This window comes from Trachurus trachurus, assembly GCF_905171665.1.
Source record: "Trachurus trachurus genome assembly, chromosome: 22".
In the NCBI taxonomy this organism is placed as follows: domain Eukaryota; kingdom Metazoa; phylum Chordata; class Actinopteri; order Carangiformes; family Carangidae; genus Trachurus; species Trachurus trachurus.
This window is the reverse complement of record NC_139907.1, coordinates 2,239,448-2,254,684: the sequence shown is the minus strand read 5'-3', so window position 1 is coordinate 2,254,684 and position 15,237 is coordinate 2,239,448. Positions and strand designations below refer to the sequence as shown.

The 15,237-nt window shown below is 44.0% G+C and overlaps 1 protein-coding gene across 1 annotated transcript in view; it reads left to right on the top strand.

The window, feature by feature from the left end:
* The window catches only part of npas3 (neuronal PAS domain protein 3), a gene marked incomplete at both ends in the record, with an annotated part of 345,031 nt that extends 330,221 nt beyond the window's left edge, over positions 1-14,810 (top strand). Inside the window, 4 exons of the mRNA XM_083998776.1 lie at positions 5,712-5,859; positions 6,823-6,938; positions 12,647-13,967; positions 14,444-14,810. Of these exons, the coding sequence (XP_083854902.1) occupies positions 5,712-5,859; positions 6,823-6,938; positions 12,647-13,967; positions 14,444-14,810 (1,952 nt within the window). The remainder of the gene's footprint in view (positions 1-5,711; positions 5,860-6,822; positions 6,939-12,646; positions 13,968-14,443) is intronic.
* Between the last annotated feature and the right edge of the window lie 427 nt (positions 14,811-15,237).

Below are 15,237 nucleotides of genomic sequence, written 5' to 3'. Positions count from 1 at the left end.
ACAAGTAGAGAACATGGACGAGCTCAATGACATGACACACACACACACACACACACGCACACACACACACACACACACACACACACACACACACACAGGACCGTTTCTCTTCTGCATCCTCCCTTCTTTCCTTCCTTTCTCCCTTCCTACTTTCCACAATCCGTTTCCCCTTCCTTCCTTCCTTCCTTCTTTTCCTTCGTCCGTTTCCTTTCTGCTTCCTTCCTTGACCTAGTCATTTCCTTTCCTTCATTTTTCTTTCCTTCCTTTTTCCCTTCCTTCCTTCCTTCCTTCCTTCCTTCCTTCCTTCCTTCCTTCCTTCCTTCCTTCGTCCTCACTTCTTCTTCCTTTCTCTTTTGATCCAGTTGACCCAATCTGTTCCCGCCCTCCCTCCATCTTTATTTCCTTCCTTTCTCCACTCCATCCCTTCTTTCCACAATCCTTTTTCCCTTCCTTCCCTTTGTCCTTACTTCTTCCTTCTTTTTTGACCCAATTTGACCTAATCTGTTCCCTCCACCATCTATCTTCCCTTCCTTCCTATCGTTCCCTTTGTCTTTCCTTCCTTCTTTCCCTTCATCCTTCCTTCCTTCCTTGGCCCAGGAGGACAACAGAAGGGTTAAACGATCTTTTATCTCACAGTAATCTGATTGTTGTCGTCTTTCTGCTGTAACTTGAGCCAGAGGAAGTTACTGATGAGACGTCTGAGGACACGTTGGTTTAAAAACTTGTTCTTCTTGATGACGCTGAGTTTCTGAAGAGTCTTTTTACTTCTGTAGCTGCTCCTCTAGAGGAGACTTGAGGACACTTTGTGTGGTGGTCACATCAGAAGATCACACGGTCTTAAGTCACACTGGGATCTGATAGAGACGGTTCATCTAAGTCTTTAGGAGGAGGAGGAGTACAAAGTGAAAGTTTGAAAAGAGGGAGGAAATGTGGCGAAATGAAGTGATGGCGCCAGAAAGTGGAGGAGAAAAGTCGGACGGAGCTGCTCGTGTCGTTTATTCTGCGGTAACACGTCTCATATGTTGGCTCATGTACGGCGTGAAGAACCCGCACTAACGGCTGAAATACACTGGGAACGGCCGCAACGCGAAACGTATGTTGCGTGACACCGCAGCAGCTCGCGCCCATTCAGTCAATGGAAGCTCCTCCACCGGCCATGTGAGCGACGCGCACTCCAGCGGCCGTCGCGCGGCGTTTCTCTTCTTTTTCGCGCCGAGTCTATTTTATTTCCTCGTCGCGTGGCTACGCGGCCCTCCAACAGATAGAAAACTACTGAGAACTGTGTATATAACCAATATATTACATTTAAAAGTGATTAAAATAAATGTCTCATGTACCAGAGGCAAAGCCAGTAGCAGTGCAACATTATGGGGTTTGTTTTTTTACATTGTAGATCCATGATCGTGTAGTTAAACAGTTAATTGATACCATTTAATATAGGCTAGTCCGCACTTGCAAACTCTACATAGTCAGCAGATTACCTGTGAAAAAGGTACTGTCAATCCATTTTAACAGGAGGGATGTAAAAATGTGTACTCATGTAGTGCACTCATTTACTGCAGCTTGACAAGGTGAAGCTGACAGCTGCAACAACAAACACAGTGAAGTCGTGTCGCGTCCGCTCCGCCCCGCTTACGTATCGCGTCGCGGCCGTTCCCGGTGTACTCCTGGCGTAACGGCTCCTGTAGATGCAGGGGAACAGTGAAAATGAAGAAGAACTCTTCAAACTGTTGTGCAGTCGGCCAGCAGAGGGCGACAAACACACACACACACACACACATAGAGAAGGTCGTTGTCATCCCTCTATCCTCTGAGTGAAGACAGAAGCACAGAAGGGAAAGACGTGTCATTGACTGAAAGAGAAAAAGCAAAAGAGAAAGAGGAGCGACCGAGGAAAAGAAGAGCAGAGTAAAAATTACAAAAAAAAAAAAGAAAGAGTGAGGCGGAGAGACTTTAAAAGGGAATAGAGCTCCTTTAATCTACTGGTCTCTCTGCTGCAGCCTGGGGCGAGCCTGCAGCACTCCCTCTCTCCCTCTCTCCCTCCCCTCCTCTTCTCCTCTCTTCCTCTCGGCTCCTTCGTTAGCGGCCAATCAGAGAGTGAGTGGTTTAATGGAGGAATAAGAGCAGAGGGTTAAAACATGGACGCATCACCTGTGACAGACAGCGTTGGTCTGTGGCCGTCGTCACGTCGTCGCTGCAGCCGCTCCACCTTTGACTCGTTGTTTTAAATCTCACTTAAGAAGTAAGGTGAATGTTTGTGTTAATATAAGTCTTAAATAGTTATATCTTCCGACAGCAATCACTTACATAGAGTGTTTGGTCTGAAACACGGGTCTGTCAGTCACTCTGCTCTGCTCTGAGCCCAGGAGAAAACTTTCCTTGTATCCTACAACCTTTATCCAATGAGGAGAGAGAACGGCATAAAGGGGCGGTCTTCTCTGTGTGTGCAGCCAAGGGATGCGCCTGAATGTGGTGACGTAGGGACGAGGACGGGGACTGCTAACTCCATCTGCTGACAAGAAGTTAGCCAAAACCACTGGATCGCTTACTGATAGATTTTTCTACTTATTTCAAGTGAAAATGTGCTTGAAACAAGTGAAAATGATCTAAAAACAAGTTTATTTTTAGGTGATGAGTCTTATTTTAAGTGGAAAGAGATTAGTTTAGACTAGAAATGAGACACTTTGACAAGAAATTAGACATACAGTCAGTGTTGTTTTTGGCAGGCATTTTAGATTTAGTCTTAGTCTTAGTCTTTTTGACGAAAATACTTATTAGTTTTTGTCAATTTTAGTCATTCCTATATGTGATAGTTTTAGTCTAGTTTTAGTCGACGAAAACTCAACAAGGTTTTCGTCTAGTTTTAGTCAGTTTCAGTAAAAAAAAAAGAAAAAAAGTCTTTCAACAAATTAATTCAATAAAGGAATGGTTTTACACATAATGTTTCCACCCAATGCCAAATACTTTATGGTCTAAGGATTATGCATTAGCCTACACACAGATAAAGTGGTAAGAGTAGTGCATTCAGTTTTTTTTCTGATGGAGTGACGGCAGGTGTGTTGAGCAGAATGTGCGCTGCATGCCAGGTGGTGGACGTGACCACACAAGGATGCAGCAGTGTTGCAGACACTTGTTGATTTTAATGGACAGATTACACGCACAATAAGCAGAAATGTCATGCATTTGAACGTCTGACCATCCACCCGTCAGCGCCGCGGAGCGGCTGCACCGCACTGACCGAGGTCACCAGAGCAGCGGATCACTGCCTGCTGCTCTCTGCCGCTCTGATACAACCACCGGGCGGCGGCGCACCGCGGCTCGTCTCAGCAGCGTTGTTCTGTTGTTGACGGAGCCGTTGTTAAATCGTGTGCAGCTTAGAGTAATGACAATCCATAATATGGAACGTAGAGGCGATCACAGCCCGACCACTAACATTTACGTCCGTTCTCGTCTCGTCAACGAAAACTCACACACGTCTCGTCATGTTTTCGTCATCAGAGAGCCATGTTCGTCTCGTCACCGTCTCGTTATCGTCATGAAAAAAAGGGGCGTCAACGAAAATATTTCGTCATCGTCATCGTTAACGAAAACAACACTGCATACAGTATATTCTTGGAAAGATTTTGAGTTTTTGCAGTGCATCAGATGTAAATGTATCGATTATTGTGACTTTAATCTATTTTTTTTATATATATTTGCAATATTAAATGTGTGAATGAGCGACAGCCGATGGAGGATTTCCTGTGTGTAGTGTCTGTGTGTGTCTGTGTGTGTGTGCTCTTCTATTGGACATGCTGATACACTGAGCCGCTCTCTGAGGACCTGCAGTCATCTGAACAGGCAGCACTGCACCGTGCGCGCAAATGTGTGTGTGTGTATGTATATGCATGTGCAAGTGTGCAAGTATGTGTGTGTGTGTGCGAGTTTGTGTGTGTGTATGTGTGTGTGTGCATTCATTGTGTCGTTATTTACTCTGCCGTACAAACAAAGCAAGGTCACATTCAAGGTGACGTGATCTCACCATCTCTGCCTTAACATGCAAACAAGTTATTTTCCCTCCTCCTCCTCCTCCTCCTCCTCTTCCCCCCCCCCCCCCCCCCTCTCTCTCTCTCTGAAGCGAATGAGCGCCGACCGCCCGACCAAAGTCAATTATAGGAGCCCTGGGGATGTCGTCTTAAACAATGCTATTAGTTTCTAATAGTTTTTAATTACTGGCCTTCTTTTTATATAAATCACCCTCCACTTTCTCTCTCTTTCTTCTCTGTCGTGGAGAAAGAAAAAAAAAACCTATTTGTGGCCGTAATTAAATGGAGGAGAGGGATATGAATCCAGTGGCCCCGGCTCCTCGTCGCTGACTGATTAATGCCAATACATATTGCTTGAGATAACCATTTAGTGGTTCATTTAGCCAAATTTATTGCCGGCGTGCCATCGCAGGGCGGAGCAGGGGTGGAGGGTGGAGGGGGGTATGGAGGGGTGGGGGGGCGGGTGGCCACCTCCTGAGGCCGGAGAGAGAGAGGGGGGGGGGGGGGGGGGGGGGTGTCTGATGTAGCAACACAGCGCTATCTGGTGGAGAGAAGCAGCTGCTGCAGCTTCACTGCAAAAACTACAAAAGTCTTACTGAGAATATTTGTCTTATTTCTAGTCAAATCAAATCTCATTCTACTTAGAATAAGACTCATCACATTAAACAGCAGCTTGTTTTTAGACACTTTTTACTTCTTTCAAGCAGATTTTCAATGGAAATAAGTAGAGAAATCTGACAGTGGAGCAAGTTTTTCTTCCTTATTACAAGCACAAAAAAAACTTGCTTTTACTGGCAGATTTTACCACTTATTTCAAGTGAAAATGTGTTTGAAACAAGTGAAAATTATCTAAAAACAAGTTAATCTTTAGGTGATGAGTCTTATTTTAAGTGAAAAGAGTTTAGTTTTGACAAGAAATAAGACAAATATTCTTGGAAAGATTTTGAGTTTTAGTGGAGCAAGGGAAATACAGAGACTGTTGATGAAAAACTGTCCCTGAAGGCAACACACATCAGCGGTTTTGCATGAATTTCCCTCTAAAAAAACTTGTGTTATTATCTCATAGCGTGGTGAATGTGCAGGTCACAACTTGTCCACCAGAGCGTTGTGGAGTTGTTGGATTGTGTATTTGATGAGTTTGATGAGGGAAACCAAGAAATCCCATAATGAGCCTCCGTAGCGTAGCTCTGAGCAGCTCACGGCTCTGCTCCGCCGTTCTAAAAATAGCTTGCACCGACAAATAAAGGTAACGAACCTACTGCTATATGACTATAGGGATTATTATGGCAATGGGCCAATTTGCCAAAATGTTGAACTATCCCTTTGACATGCCACCGTCACACGTGTCAATACTGAACCTTTAGAGTAGAGATTCACCTCCTGTCACAGTGTGAGTGAGTTTTCTCCAACTTCACTCACACACACACACACACACACACACAGGGAGTCTGGCGGTGTGTGTTGTTCTGATTAATGACGGCAGCAGCAGAGCAGCTCTGAACCAGCTGTCACATGACATCTGAGCGCTGCCTCTCTCCCTCTCTCTCTGTTTCTTCTTCCTCCTGTGATGAACAAGCTGCTCCGTCACCGTGAACTCCCACAGACCAAACACTAGAGTAGACAAACTACACAATCAAACAACAATAACAATCTCTCTGTCTCTCTGTGTGTGTGTCTGTGTCTCAGTGATGAATAAGGGTCAGTGTGTGACCAAGTACTACCGGTGGATACAGAAGAACGGCGGTTACATCTGGATTCAGTCCAGCGCCACCATCGCCGTCAACGCCAAGAACGCCAGCGAGAAGAACGTCATCTGGGTCAACTACGTCCTCAGGTCAGTGGCTGTTAAAGCTCCTTCAGAATAAAGGTAGATGTTTATGTCAAAGCTCCTTCAAAATAAGGGTAGATGTTTGTGTTAAAGCTCCTTCAAAATAAAGGTAGATGTTTGTGTTAAAGCTCCTTCAAAATAAAGGTAGATGTTTGTGTTAAAGCTCCTTCAAAATAAGGGTAGATGTTTGTGTTAAAGCCCCATACAGTATAAAGGTAGATGTTTGTGTTAAAGCTCCATACAGTATAAAGGTAGATGTTTGTGTTAAAGCTCCATACAGTATAAAGGTAGATGTTTGTGTTAAAGCTCCATACAGTATAAAGGTAGATGTTTGTATTAAAGCTCCATACAGTATAAAGGTAGATGTTTGTGTTAAAGCTCCATACAGTATAAAGGTAGATGTTTGTATTAAAGCTCCATACAGTATAAAGGTAGATGTTTGTGTTAAAGCTCCATACAGTATAAAGGTAGATGTTTGTATTAAAGCTCCATACAGTATAAAGGTAGATGTTTGTGTTAAAGCTCCATACAGTATAAAGGTAGATGTTTGTGTTAAAGCTCCATACAGTATAAAGGTAGATGTCCATGTGTAGTGTGATTATAAAGCAGCTCTAGGTTCTATATTAATACTGTGAAAGTATCAAAGCCTCAGTCCACAGAGAAATGCACACAGCCTGTATTCAGAAACTGAGCCTTAAAACCAGCCGTCAGGACTTCCTGTCACTTTGTGATGTCACAACAAAGCCACGCCCACCACCACCCCAATAACAACTTGCAGGATTTGGTTTCTCTGAGTGTTTTATTCTGAAATCTGCTCTACTTGAGAGAGGAGATGTAAAAACACCCAGATATTATTAATTTTTTGGGGATATTTTGGTGAATAAAATCTGTGTTTTGATGTTTTTGTTAAACAAAGTTAAAATCACACAACCCACTGAAACTTCCTGTTTTTTTTTTTTTTCTTCACAGTAACCCGGAGTATAAAGACACGCCCATGGACATCGCCCAGCTGCCAAACCTGCCCGAGAAAACCTCTGAATCCTCTGAAACCTCCGACTCGGAGTCTGAGTCCAAAGAAAACTCAGGTAGAGACATATACCCTGTTTTTATTCACAGTTTTTTTTTGTTTTGTTTTGTTTTGTTTATATAATATCCAGATTAACAGAGTCACTTATAAAAGAACACTCTGCCAGTGTTCGCAGTAGAAACGAGCAGCACTAAGAGATACGAGCTGAAGAAGAGAAGCCAGATATTTTATCAGCCGGTGCCAGTGTGGCTCTCGGTGCCAGGCCGGGTGGAGATGAACGCCAACAGCTGCAGGGGCCGAGCTCTTACTGGCACAGAGCGACAACCGCACAACCACATAAAACGTGGCATAACTCTACAGGATGCTACTGAATGCCCCCCCGCCCCGCCCCCGCTTCCAAAACAAAAAAAACAACCTCAGTGTTTTATCTTTAAAGCTTTAAAACTCAGGTGAGGCCTCGACGAAGAAGAAAACGTCCACCTGTGACCAAAGTTATCGACATAACATATAAGCTTCAATATCAGAATCAATCAAACTATATTAATTATCCAAAAGGAAATTGTAATATAAAATGTATAAAAATATACAAGCATATTCCACTCCAAGAAAATGCTAAAAGAAAAACAATCAGAACTTATAACACAAGTAATTGATGACTCACTAACTCTTTTTTTTCATGTGCAAAAATGTCAGATTGAAACTTTATTGGATTGTTATGTTTTTGTTTGTTTTGCTTACTTACTTTCAGAATAATAATGTATTGAGTGAAGGGCAGGAAATATAAGATGTATCTATCTTCTACCTTTCCAGGGAATAAGAAAGTGTTGTGTTCATGGTATGTGGTATGTTCATTAGGAAAAGTCGTTTAAAAGAAAGAAAGAAAGAAAGACAGAAAGAAAGAAAGAAAGAAAGAAAGAAAATTCAAAATTCATCTGTTAATCGCCTTAATTGCTTAATAAAATGATCAACGACAGAGAATGACAAGCTGTGATTTCAGAGTGCAGGGTCACTGTATTTATGACAAGCGGATTTAACATATAAAAGCTAAGTTTGACTATCTGGAATTAACATTGTAGATATCAACAACGTCTTTCTGACTCGTCATAATTACATTTTGAGTAGTTGGATTTTTCATTCAAGATATCTGAATGTAATTCAGTTTTGCCTCTTGTCAAAAAGAACATTTCAGATCCACAACTACATTCTTCCTAGGACAAATGACGTCACTTTAACCATTCATATGTAACAGATATCTACAATTCAGTTGCAAATATCCACTATGTGAATTATGGATATCTGCAACTGAGTTATGACTATTCCTAATTCCAGTTTGAGATATCTACAACGTCACTAGTCAAAACTTAATTTAAGATATCTGAACAGGGACATGTAGATATCTTTAATTGAGGTGAATTAAAGATATCTTGAACTGGAATTATGACGAGTCAAAATGACGTTGTAGATATCTCAAACTGGAATTAGGAATAGTCATAACTCAGTTACAGATATCCGTAATTCACATAGCGGATATCTGCAACTGAATTGTAGATATCTGTAATGACAAACCACATACACATGAATGGCAACAGTGACGTAATTTGTCCTAGGAAGAATGTAGTTGTGGATATCGGAAATATTTTTTTTGACTCGGCAAAACTGAATTACAGATACCTGCAACACATATCCAGTCTGGCTTTTAAATGTTAAAATGGCTTGCCATATATTTTATATGATATTATATTAAACCTATAGTATAACCCTGCTTTTAAATAAAGAAACACATGAAACTACCACTGTAAATTAAAATCTTCCAGGCGTCGTTGTTGGGATCTAAAAGCACAGATTCAAGGATTAACTTGTTTGTGTGTGTGTGTGTGTGTGTGTGTCACCAACATTTCACGCGGCCAAAAGTGACGGAGACGATGGAAGCTCGCGCCGCTGCCAGGAGAGTTAAATTTAAACCGAACGCAGGGGCCTCTCCACCTTGAGCATAATATTATCAGGTCCTGCAGCCTGTGTTGGCATGATGAGGATCGGTGCCAGCTGTTGTTGCTGCTGCTGCAGGAGAACGGCTCTCTGGCACCACGTCGCCTCTAAACCCACGCCAGCTGCTGCAGGAGAACGGCCGCGCTCCAACACGGCCCCGAGCTGCTCCCGCTCCACGTCCACGTCCACACCAAAATGAGATATCTGACCTCTGACCTCTGGTTCTGTTAGGACGCCACGCCGTCCGCAGAGAAAACAGAGCAGGACGTGACTGAGGAGGCCAAGAGAAAAGACAGATTTGTTTTTGTTTATTGATCTCCAGGGAAAATTACAAAGGAAAAGAGAATATGAAGCGGATTATAAAAAATAAAGATGTGAAGAAACACACAAATGCAAAGATCATTAGATACATAAAATATGTCTTTATACTATAATACACTGAGAGAAAGAAAGAACTATATGACAATGAGTTACAAGATTTCACTTTCCAGTATTATTAGTTTTTAATTATTATGAATTCAAGGTGTGGAGGCTGATGCACACCTAAAAAATCTTGAAAAACAGGTGCATTGGAGCATAGGTTAGGAGTGAACAAAGGAAAAAAAAGGGTCTCCCGCACACTGTCAAGTCACTTGCAAAAGACTTTAATAAAACAAACAACGTTTCGGTCCACAGGACCTTTTTCAAGCAGAGATTTTACACAATTTTACACAAATGCAAAGATCATTAGATACATCAAATATATCTTTATACTTTAATACACTGTGTATGAGAGAAAGAAAGAAATATGTGACGCTGAGTTACAAGATTTCACTTTACAATATTATTCGTTTTTAATTATTATCAATTACAATGAGATTTTAACTTTGATAAAACAAAAACAGACACAGTGATACTCACTAGAGCTTAAACTGTGGATTCATCCGCTGCTGAAAATAGTCCCCAACAAACTCTCCTCCTATTTCTTTACAAAAAACTGCAAACTGTAAATTACTTTTATTTTAAGAAATGATGTGTTTGAGATGTTTTTTTTTTTAAAGATTCATATCTTTATATCTATATTAACAGCAGATCCTGTCATTTTAGTTGTGGTCTCACATTCAGTAACACGATCAACATCATGGAAGTTGTACTGAAGACATTTTTTTAAAGCAAAATAAGCGACAATGACAGGATAAAAAACAGGAACAACAGGGCCCAAACTGCATCTTTACACATCTTTAATCTGTGAATTTCAAACTCTACATTCCCTGGAATATCAATAATAGACATAAACATAAGAAAAGAAATTACATTATTATCAAAAATCAATCAATCACCAGTTGTTGAAACGCCTGACGGAGCTCAGTCAGTCGACAGTGGAGACACAGAGCTCGTGGCCTGAAACCTGCAACACCGTCAATAAACCAGAGTGAAACCGTCGCCGTCGCCGACTTCCAGCAGGAGAATAAATCTGTTTTGCTTTTGGAAACCACAGTTAATGGAGATACAAGGTTTCTCCCCAGACAAAGCAATTGAGTCGACATCTCAGGTGCCGCGGGGGGGAGAGAGAGCTGCCAGCTGGACAGACAGCCGCTGGCCTCAGAGTGTGTGTGTGTGCTGGCATGGTTTAAAGTGTGTGTGTGTGTGTGTGTGTGTGTGTGTGTGTGTGTGTGTGTGTGTGTGTGTGTGTGTGTGTAATGGGCCGGACAGAGCTGCTACAGATACTGAACACACATCAGCGGCTCCACAACATAACACAACACATGGAAATCCTGTTTAGACAAAACAGGATCAACATCTGTTTGACAAACCGACTCCTCGACGTGAAGCAGCCGCAGAGCGAGACGAGACGGTTTCTAGTTCAGGGGAATATTTATTTAAAAAAAAATAGATATATTGTTTTTCCATGCTGCCTGTAGGGATCGATCTCAACTATTAAACTGTTTTTGCACAAATATTCATTAAAAAACACACAAACATGACAACGTATTAGAGTCAATAAAAAATGAGCTGGAAGAGAGGGGGTATGTTAAATGGTTAAAGTTCCTTTTTTTCCTGATGTATTTATTCTTGAAATAAAATGTTTTGTAAGAAAAACAACACTTTAAGTAGTTTTCAGATACATCAAACACACCCCATCCCACCCTCAGTCAAAATCAAACTACAGAACATAACAATATTTTTAATATGAATAAAAGGAAAATAATATTAAACAGGAAACTTCAGTCCATTTACAGGTCCATCTCAGTTGTAGAGTGTTAAATCTTGGAGCACCATAGTCATCAGGCATCTGTTCAATGTTAACTGCTTTTAAAAACAATAAAACAACTATTCTACTTTCTGTTTTTATGTATTGTATTGCCTTTAATTGTTTCATGTTTCTATGTACAGCACTTTGTTTTCAACTACGTTTTCTTGCTATATATAAAGTTGAGTTAAGTTATACCTGTGGTTTGAGATGTACATGGTTACAGTTGCTAATCACCCCCCCCCCCCCCCCCCCCCCCCCTCTAAAAAAAAGACTTGGACAGCCTCTGACATAATAAGGTGTGAGAAAACAAATTAACTTGCGATGGAAAAGGTCACCAATTAGTTTATCTGATCATTGAGGTAAAGTCACAAAGTCTTGCAACAAAGTTTCACATCGATCCATCAAATGTTTGTTAAAGGAGAATTCCGGCCATTTTTGACCCCTAAATCATTCACCCAGTGTTGGTTGGAGCAAAAAAACGCGACTAAAATTGATGCAGGTAAACCGGAGTTACACCATGGCTACCCAGCGCTATGGATAGCGACAACGCTAACCCATGGGGGCAATTCTTTCAACCACAACAAACACTCAAAAAACAATCAAACATCTATGGTACATGACTGGAATCCTTACGAGACACCACTAGTCACGTTTTTTGGGGTGACCATCAGGAAAACGATTTAGGGGTTAAAAAATGGCCGGAATTCTCCTTTAAGTTGAGTTGTGGTCGACCGAGCTGCTTTTCTAACCAACTTTCCCTCCTTCCTCTCAACAGACAACGAGAAGTCTGAGGGGAAGCCCGGCCTTGTCTTTCAGTGTTTTTGATTGATTGATTGATTGATTGATTGATTGATTGATTGATTGATTGATTGATTGATTGATTGATTGATTGATTGATTGATTGATTGATTGATTTGGATCCCCATTACCTATGGCAATGCCAAAGCTATTCCAGACTCCAGATTCAAATTAAGAAAACTTTATCGTTGATCCTGAAAGAAACTTTTCCTCAAAGTTGCTCACAAAAATTTTAAAAAACAACAATTGTTACACAGCAACCTGTTAAAAGGTACAAGTGTATAACCAGAATAAAAAGGGGGTTGGTGCAATATGTGACAAATTAAAATGTTTATCCGATCATTGAGGATGTCTTGGAACAAAGTTTCATATCGATCCATCAAATGTTTGTTAAAGGAGAATTCCGGCCATTTTTGACTCTTTTTTGGTGTCCTGATGGTCACCCAGTGTTGGGGGGAGCAAAAAATGCGACTAAAATTGATGCAGGCAAACTGGAGTTACACCATGGCTATCCGGCGCTAGGGATAGCTACAACGCTAACCTATGGGGGCAATTCTTTCAACCACAGCAAACACTCAAAAAAAAATCAAATATCTATGGTACATGACTGGAATAATTACGAGACACCACTAGTCGCGTTTTTTGGGGTGACCATCAGGAAAACGATTTAGGGAATTCTCCTATAAGTTGAGTTGTGGTCGACCGAGCAGCTTTTCTAACCTAAACTTCATCTCCTTTCCTTTCAACAGACAACGAGAAGTCCGAGGGGAAGCCCGGCCACCAATCAGAACGCAGCGAGGACCCGGAGACGGACAGCAAGCGGCAGCAGCAGCCGGGACAACCGCACTGCTCCTCGGAACAGGAAATGAAACGCCAGGAGGAAGGAGACAGCTCGAGCAACCCCGAGAGCCAGGAGAGCGACGACAGTCTGGAGCCGTCGGACGGGGAGGGGGAGGAGCAGGAGGAGGTCAGGGGGGGAGGAGGAGGAGGTGGTGGGGGAGGAGGAGGAGGTGGAGGAGGAGGGGGAAGGATCGGAAGGTTAGCAGGACTGGGCGCCATCGGAGGAATGGGCGCCATCGGAGGACTCGGGAATCTGGGCGGGCTTCACATCAAAGTAGAGCACTACGGCGAGGGCGAGGACGTTCAGCTGCACAACTCGCAAACCTCGTCATCGGAGGAAGAGGAGGAGGAAGACGAGGACGATGACGATGACGAGGAAGAGGTGGAGGAGGAGGACCGAGGCGGCGTTCAGGAATGCGATGGCGCCAACAAACTCCAAAAGAGACGGAAGAGGAGGAGGAAAGTCCAGAAGTGGGATGGGTCGCGGAGTCGGAGGCTCCGTCTGTCCTCGTCGGCCACGTCGCCCAGCAGCCCCGTCGCCATGGGAGACGCCACCGCCGCCACGCCGCTGGTCGACCCCTCCTCCTCCCAGCAGCACGCCACGCCCGCCGCCGCCGTTGCCGTGGCAGCGTCCTCCTCGGTCCTGAAGATCAAGACGGAGATGGCCGAGCCGATCAACTTCGACAACGACAGCAGCATCTGGAACTTCCCGCCCAACCGGGAGATCTCCAGGAACGAGTCTCCGTACAGCATGACCTCCAAGCCCAACGCCGCCGCTAACGCCAACGCCGCGCCCGGCTCCCATGGCGACGGTGGCGGCTCGCTGCAGGTGTCCATCCCCGACTCCGTGCTGACTCCGCCCGGGACCGAGGGAGGCGCCGGAGGAGCGAGGAAGCCTCCCTACAACGGGAGCTCGGCCCCTTCCTCCTCGGCCGCCGACCCTCTGTCGCCGCCGCTCTCCGCCGCCTCGCCGCGGGACAAGCACCAAGGAGGCACTCCCACCACCACCACCTCCTCCTCTTCGTCATCTTCCTCCTCCTCCTCTTCCTCGTCCTCATCGTCTTTGTCGGCCTCCTCTTCCTCCTCGCTGCTCTACTCCGGCGACCTCGAGGCCTTGCAGCGCCTTCAGGCCGGCAACGTGGTCCTCCCGCTGGTGCACCGGGTCACGGGGACTCTGGCGTCCACCAGCACCACGGCGCCGCCGCGGGTCTACACCACCGGCACCATCAGGTAGCTACTAGGGCTGGGACGATATGCTTTTCTCCCGATAGGCCTATTTCACGACTTCCGGGTTTACTGTAGGTACTTGCGGTTTCCGTGTCTGTGTCTAAGTGTCATTCGGTAAGTTATGTCACTTTTGATGCAAAGTTGACATTGTTTGAGATGTCCTTGTTATGAGAACTTGACATCATTTTTAAAGTTTGTCCATTAGGTCTGCTATGACAGTTTAAATTGTCTTTATGTCAAGTTGTCAGAACAAAAACATCTCAAACAATGTCAACTTTGCATTAAAAGTGACATAACTTACTGAATGACACTTAACGACAGCTGTCATAAGTATTCATTGATGTTTATGACAGTGTTATGTCAATCTGATGAATACCTATTCAAGTAAAGTGTTACCAAAAAAAGAATTTGATTTAAAAATCGCCAAAAAAGATATTGCGATATTTATGTGAATCGATTTTTTCTCCCACCCCTATCAGGTACGCGCCGGCGGACGTCACCCTGGCGATGGCGCAGGGCAACCTCCTCCCCAACGCCGCCGCCGCCATGAACTTCGTGGACAGCTCGGGCTTCGGCCTCGACCCCAAGACGCCCATGGAGATGCTGTACCACCACGTGCACCGGCTCAACATGTCCGCCGCCGCGGCCGCCGGCGGCGGTGGCGGCGGCCCCTTCCTCGGGTCGCCGTCGGCAACAGGCGGGAACGGCGTGACCCTGGGCGGCCAGATGCCGACGGCGGCCAACGTCTTCACGACGGCGGAGGGGCTTTTCTCCACGCTACCGTTCCCCGTGTACAGCAACGGCATCCACACCACGCAGACCAGCCTGGAGAGGAAGGAGGATTAATGCAAAACGCTCACGACCGCATTACTGTGTTTCTGGAATCAAGAACAACCACAACGACAACTGTGTCCGAGTAAAAGACGACTCACTCAAAACAAAAAAACACAACAACAACAAAACAAAAAAAACGACAATTTATTTACCTTCGATCTTTTACCGACGCGGTTTCAGCACTGTGTTCAGAGAGGGGAGACGGGACAAGGACAGGACGACAAATGTACTCGAGCACTTTGAACCTGAGCAACTGAGCTTGTGTAATAGACATGAATGACCCTCAGACATGTCCCTTCACCTTTTCTACCTTTTTTCTCCTCTTCCTCTTCCTCCTCTCTCAGTCTCTCTCTCTGTCTTTGCTCCTGTTTCTTGCAATCAGCGACATTTTTCTCCTGAACAAATGAACACGATGAAGAAAATCAAACAAAAAAACGAA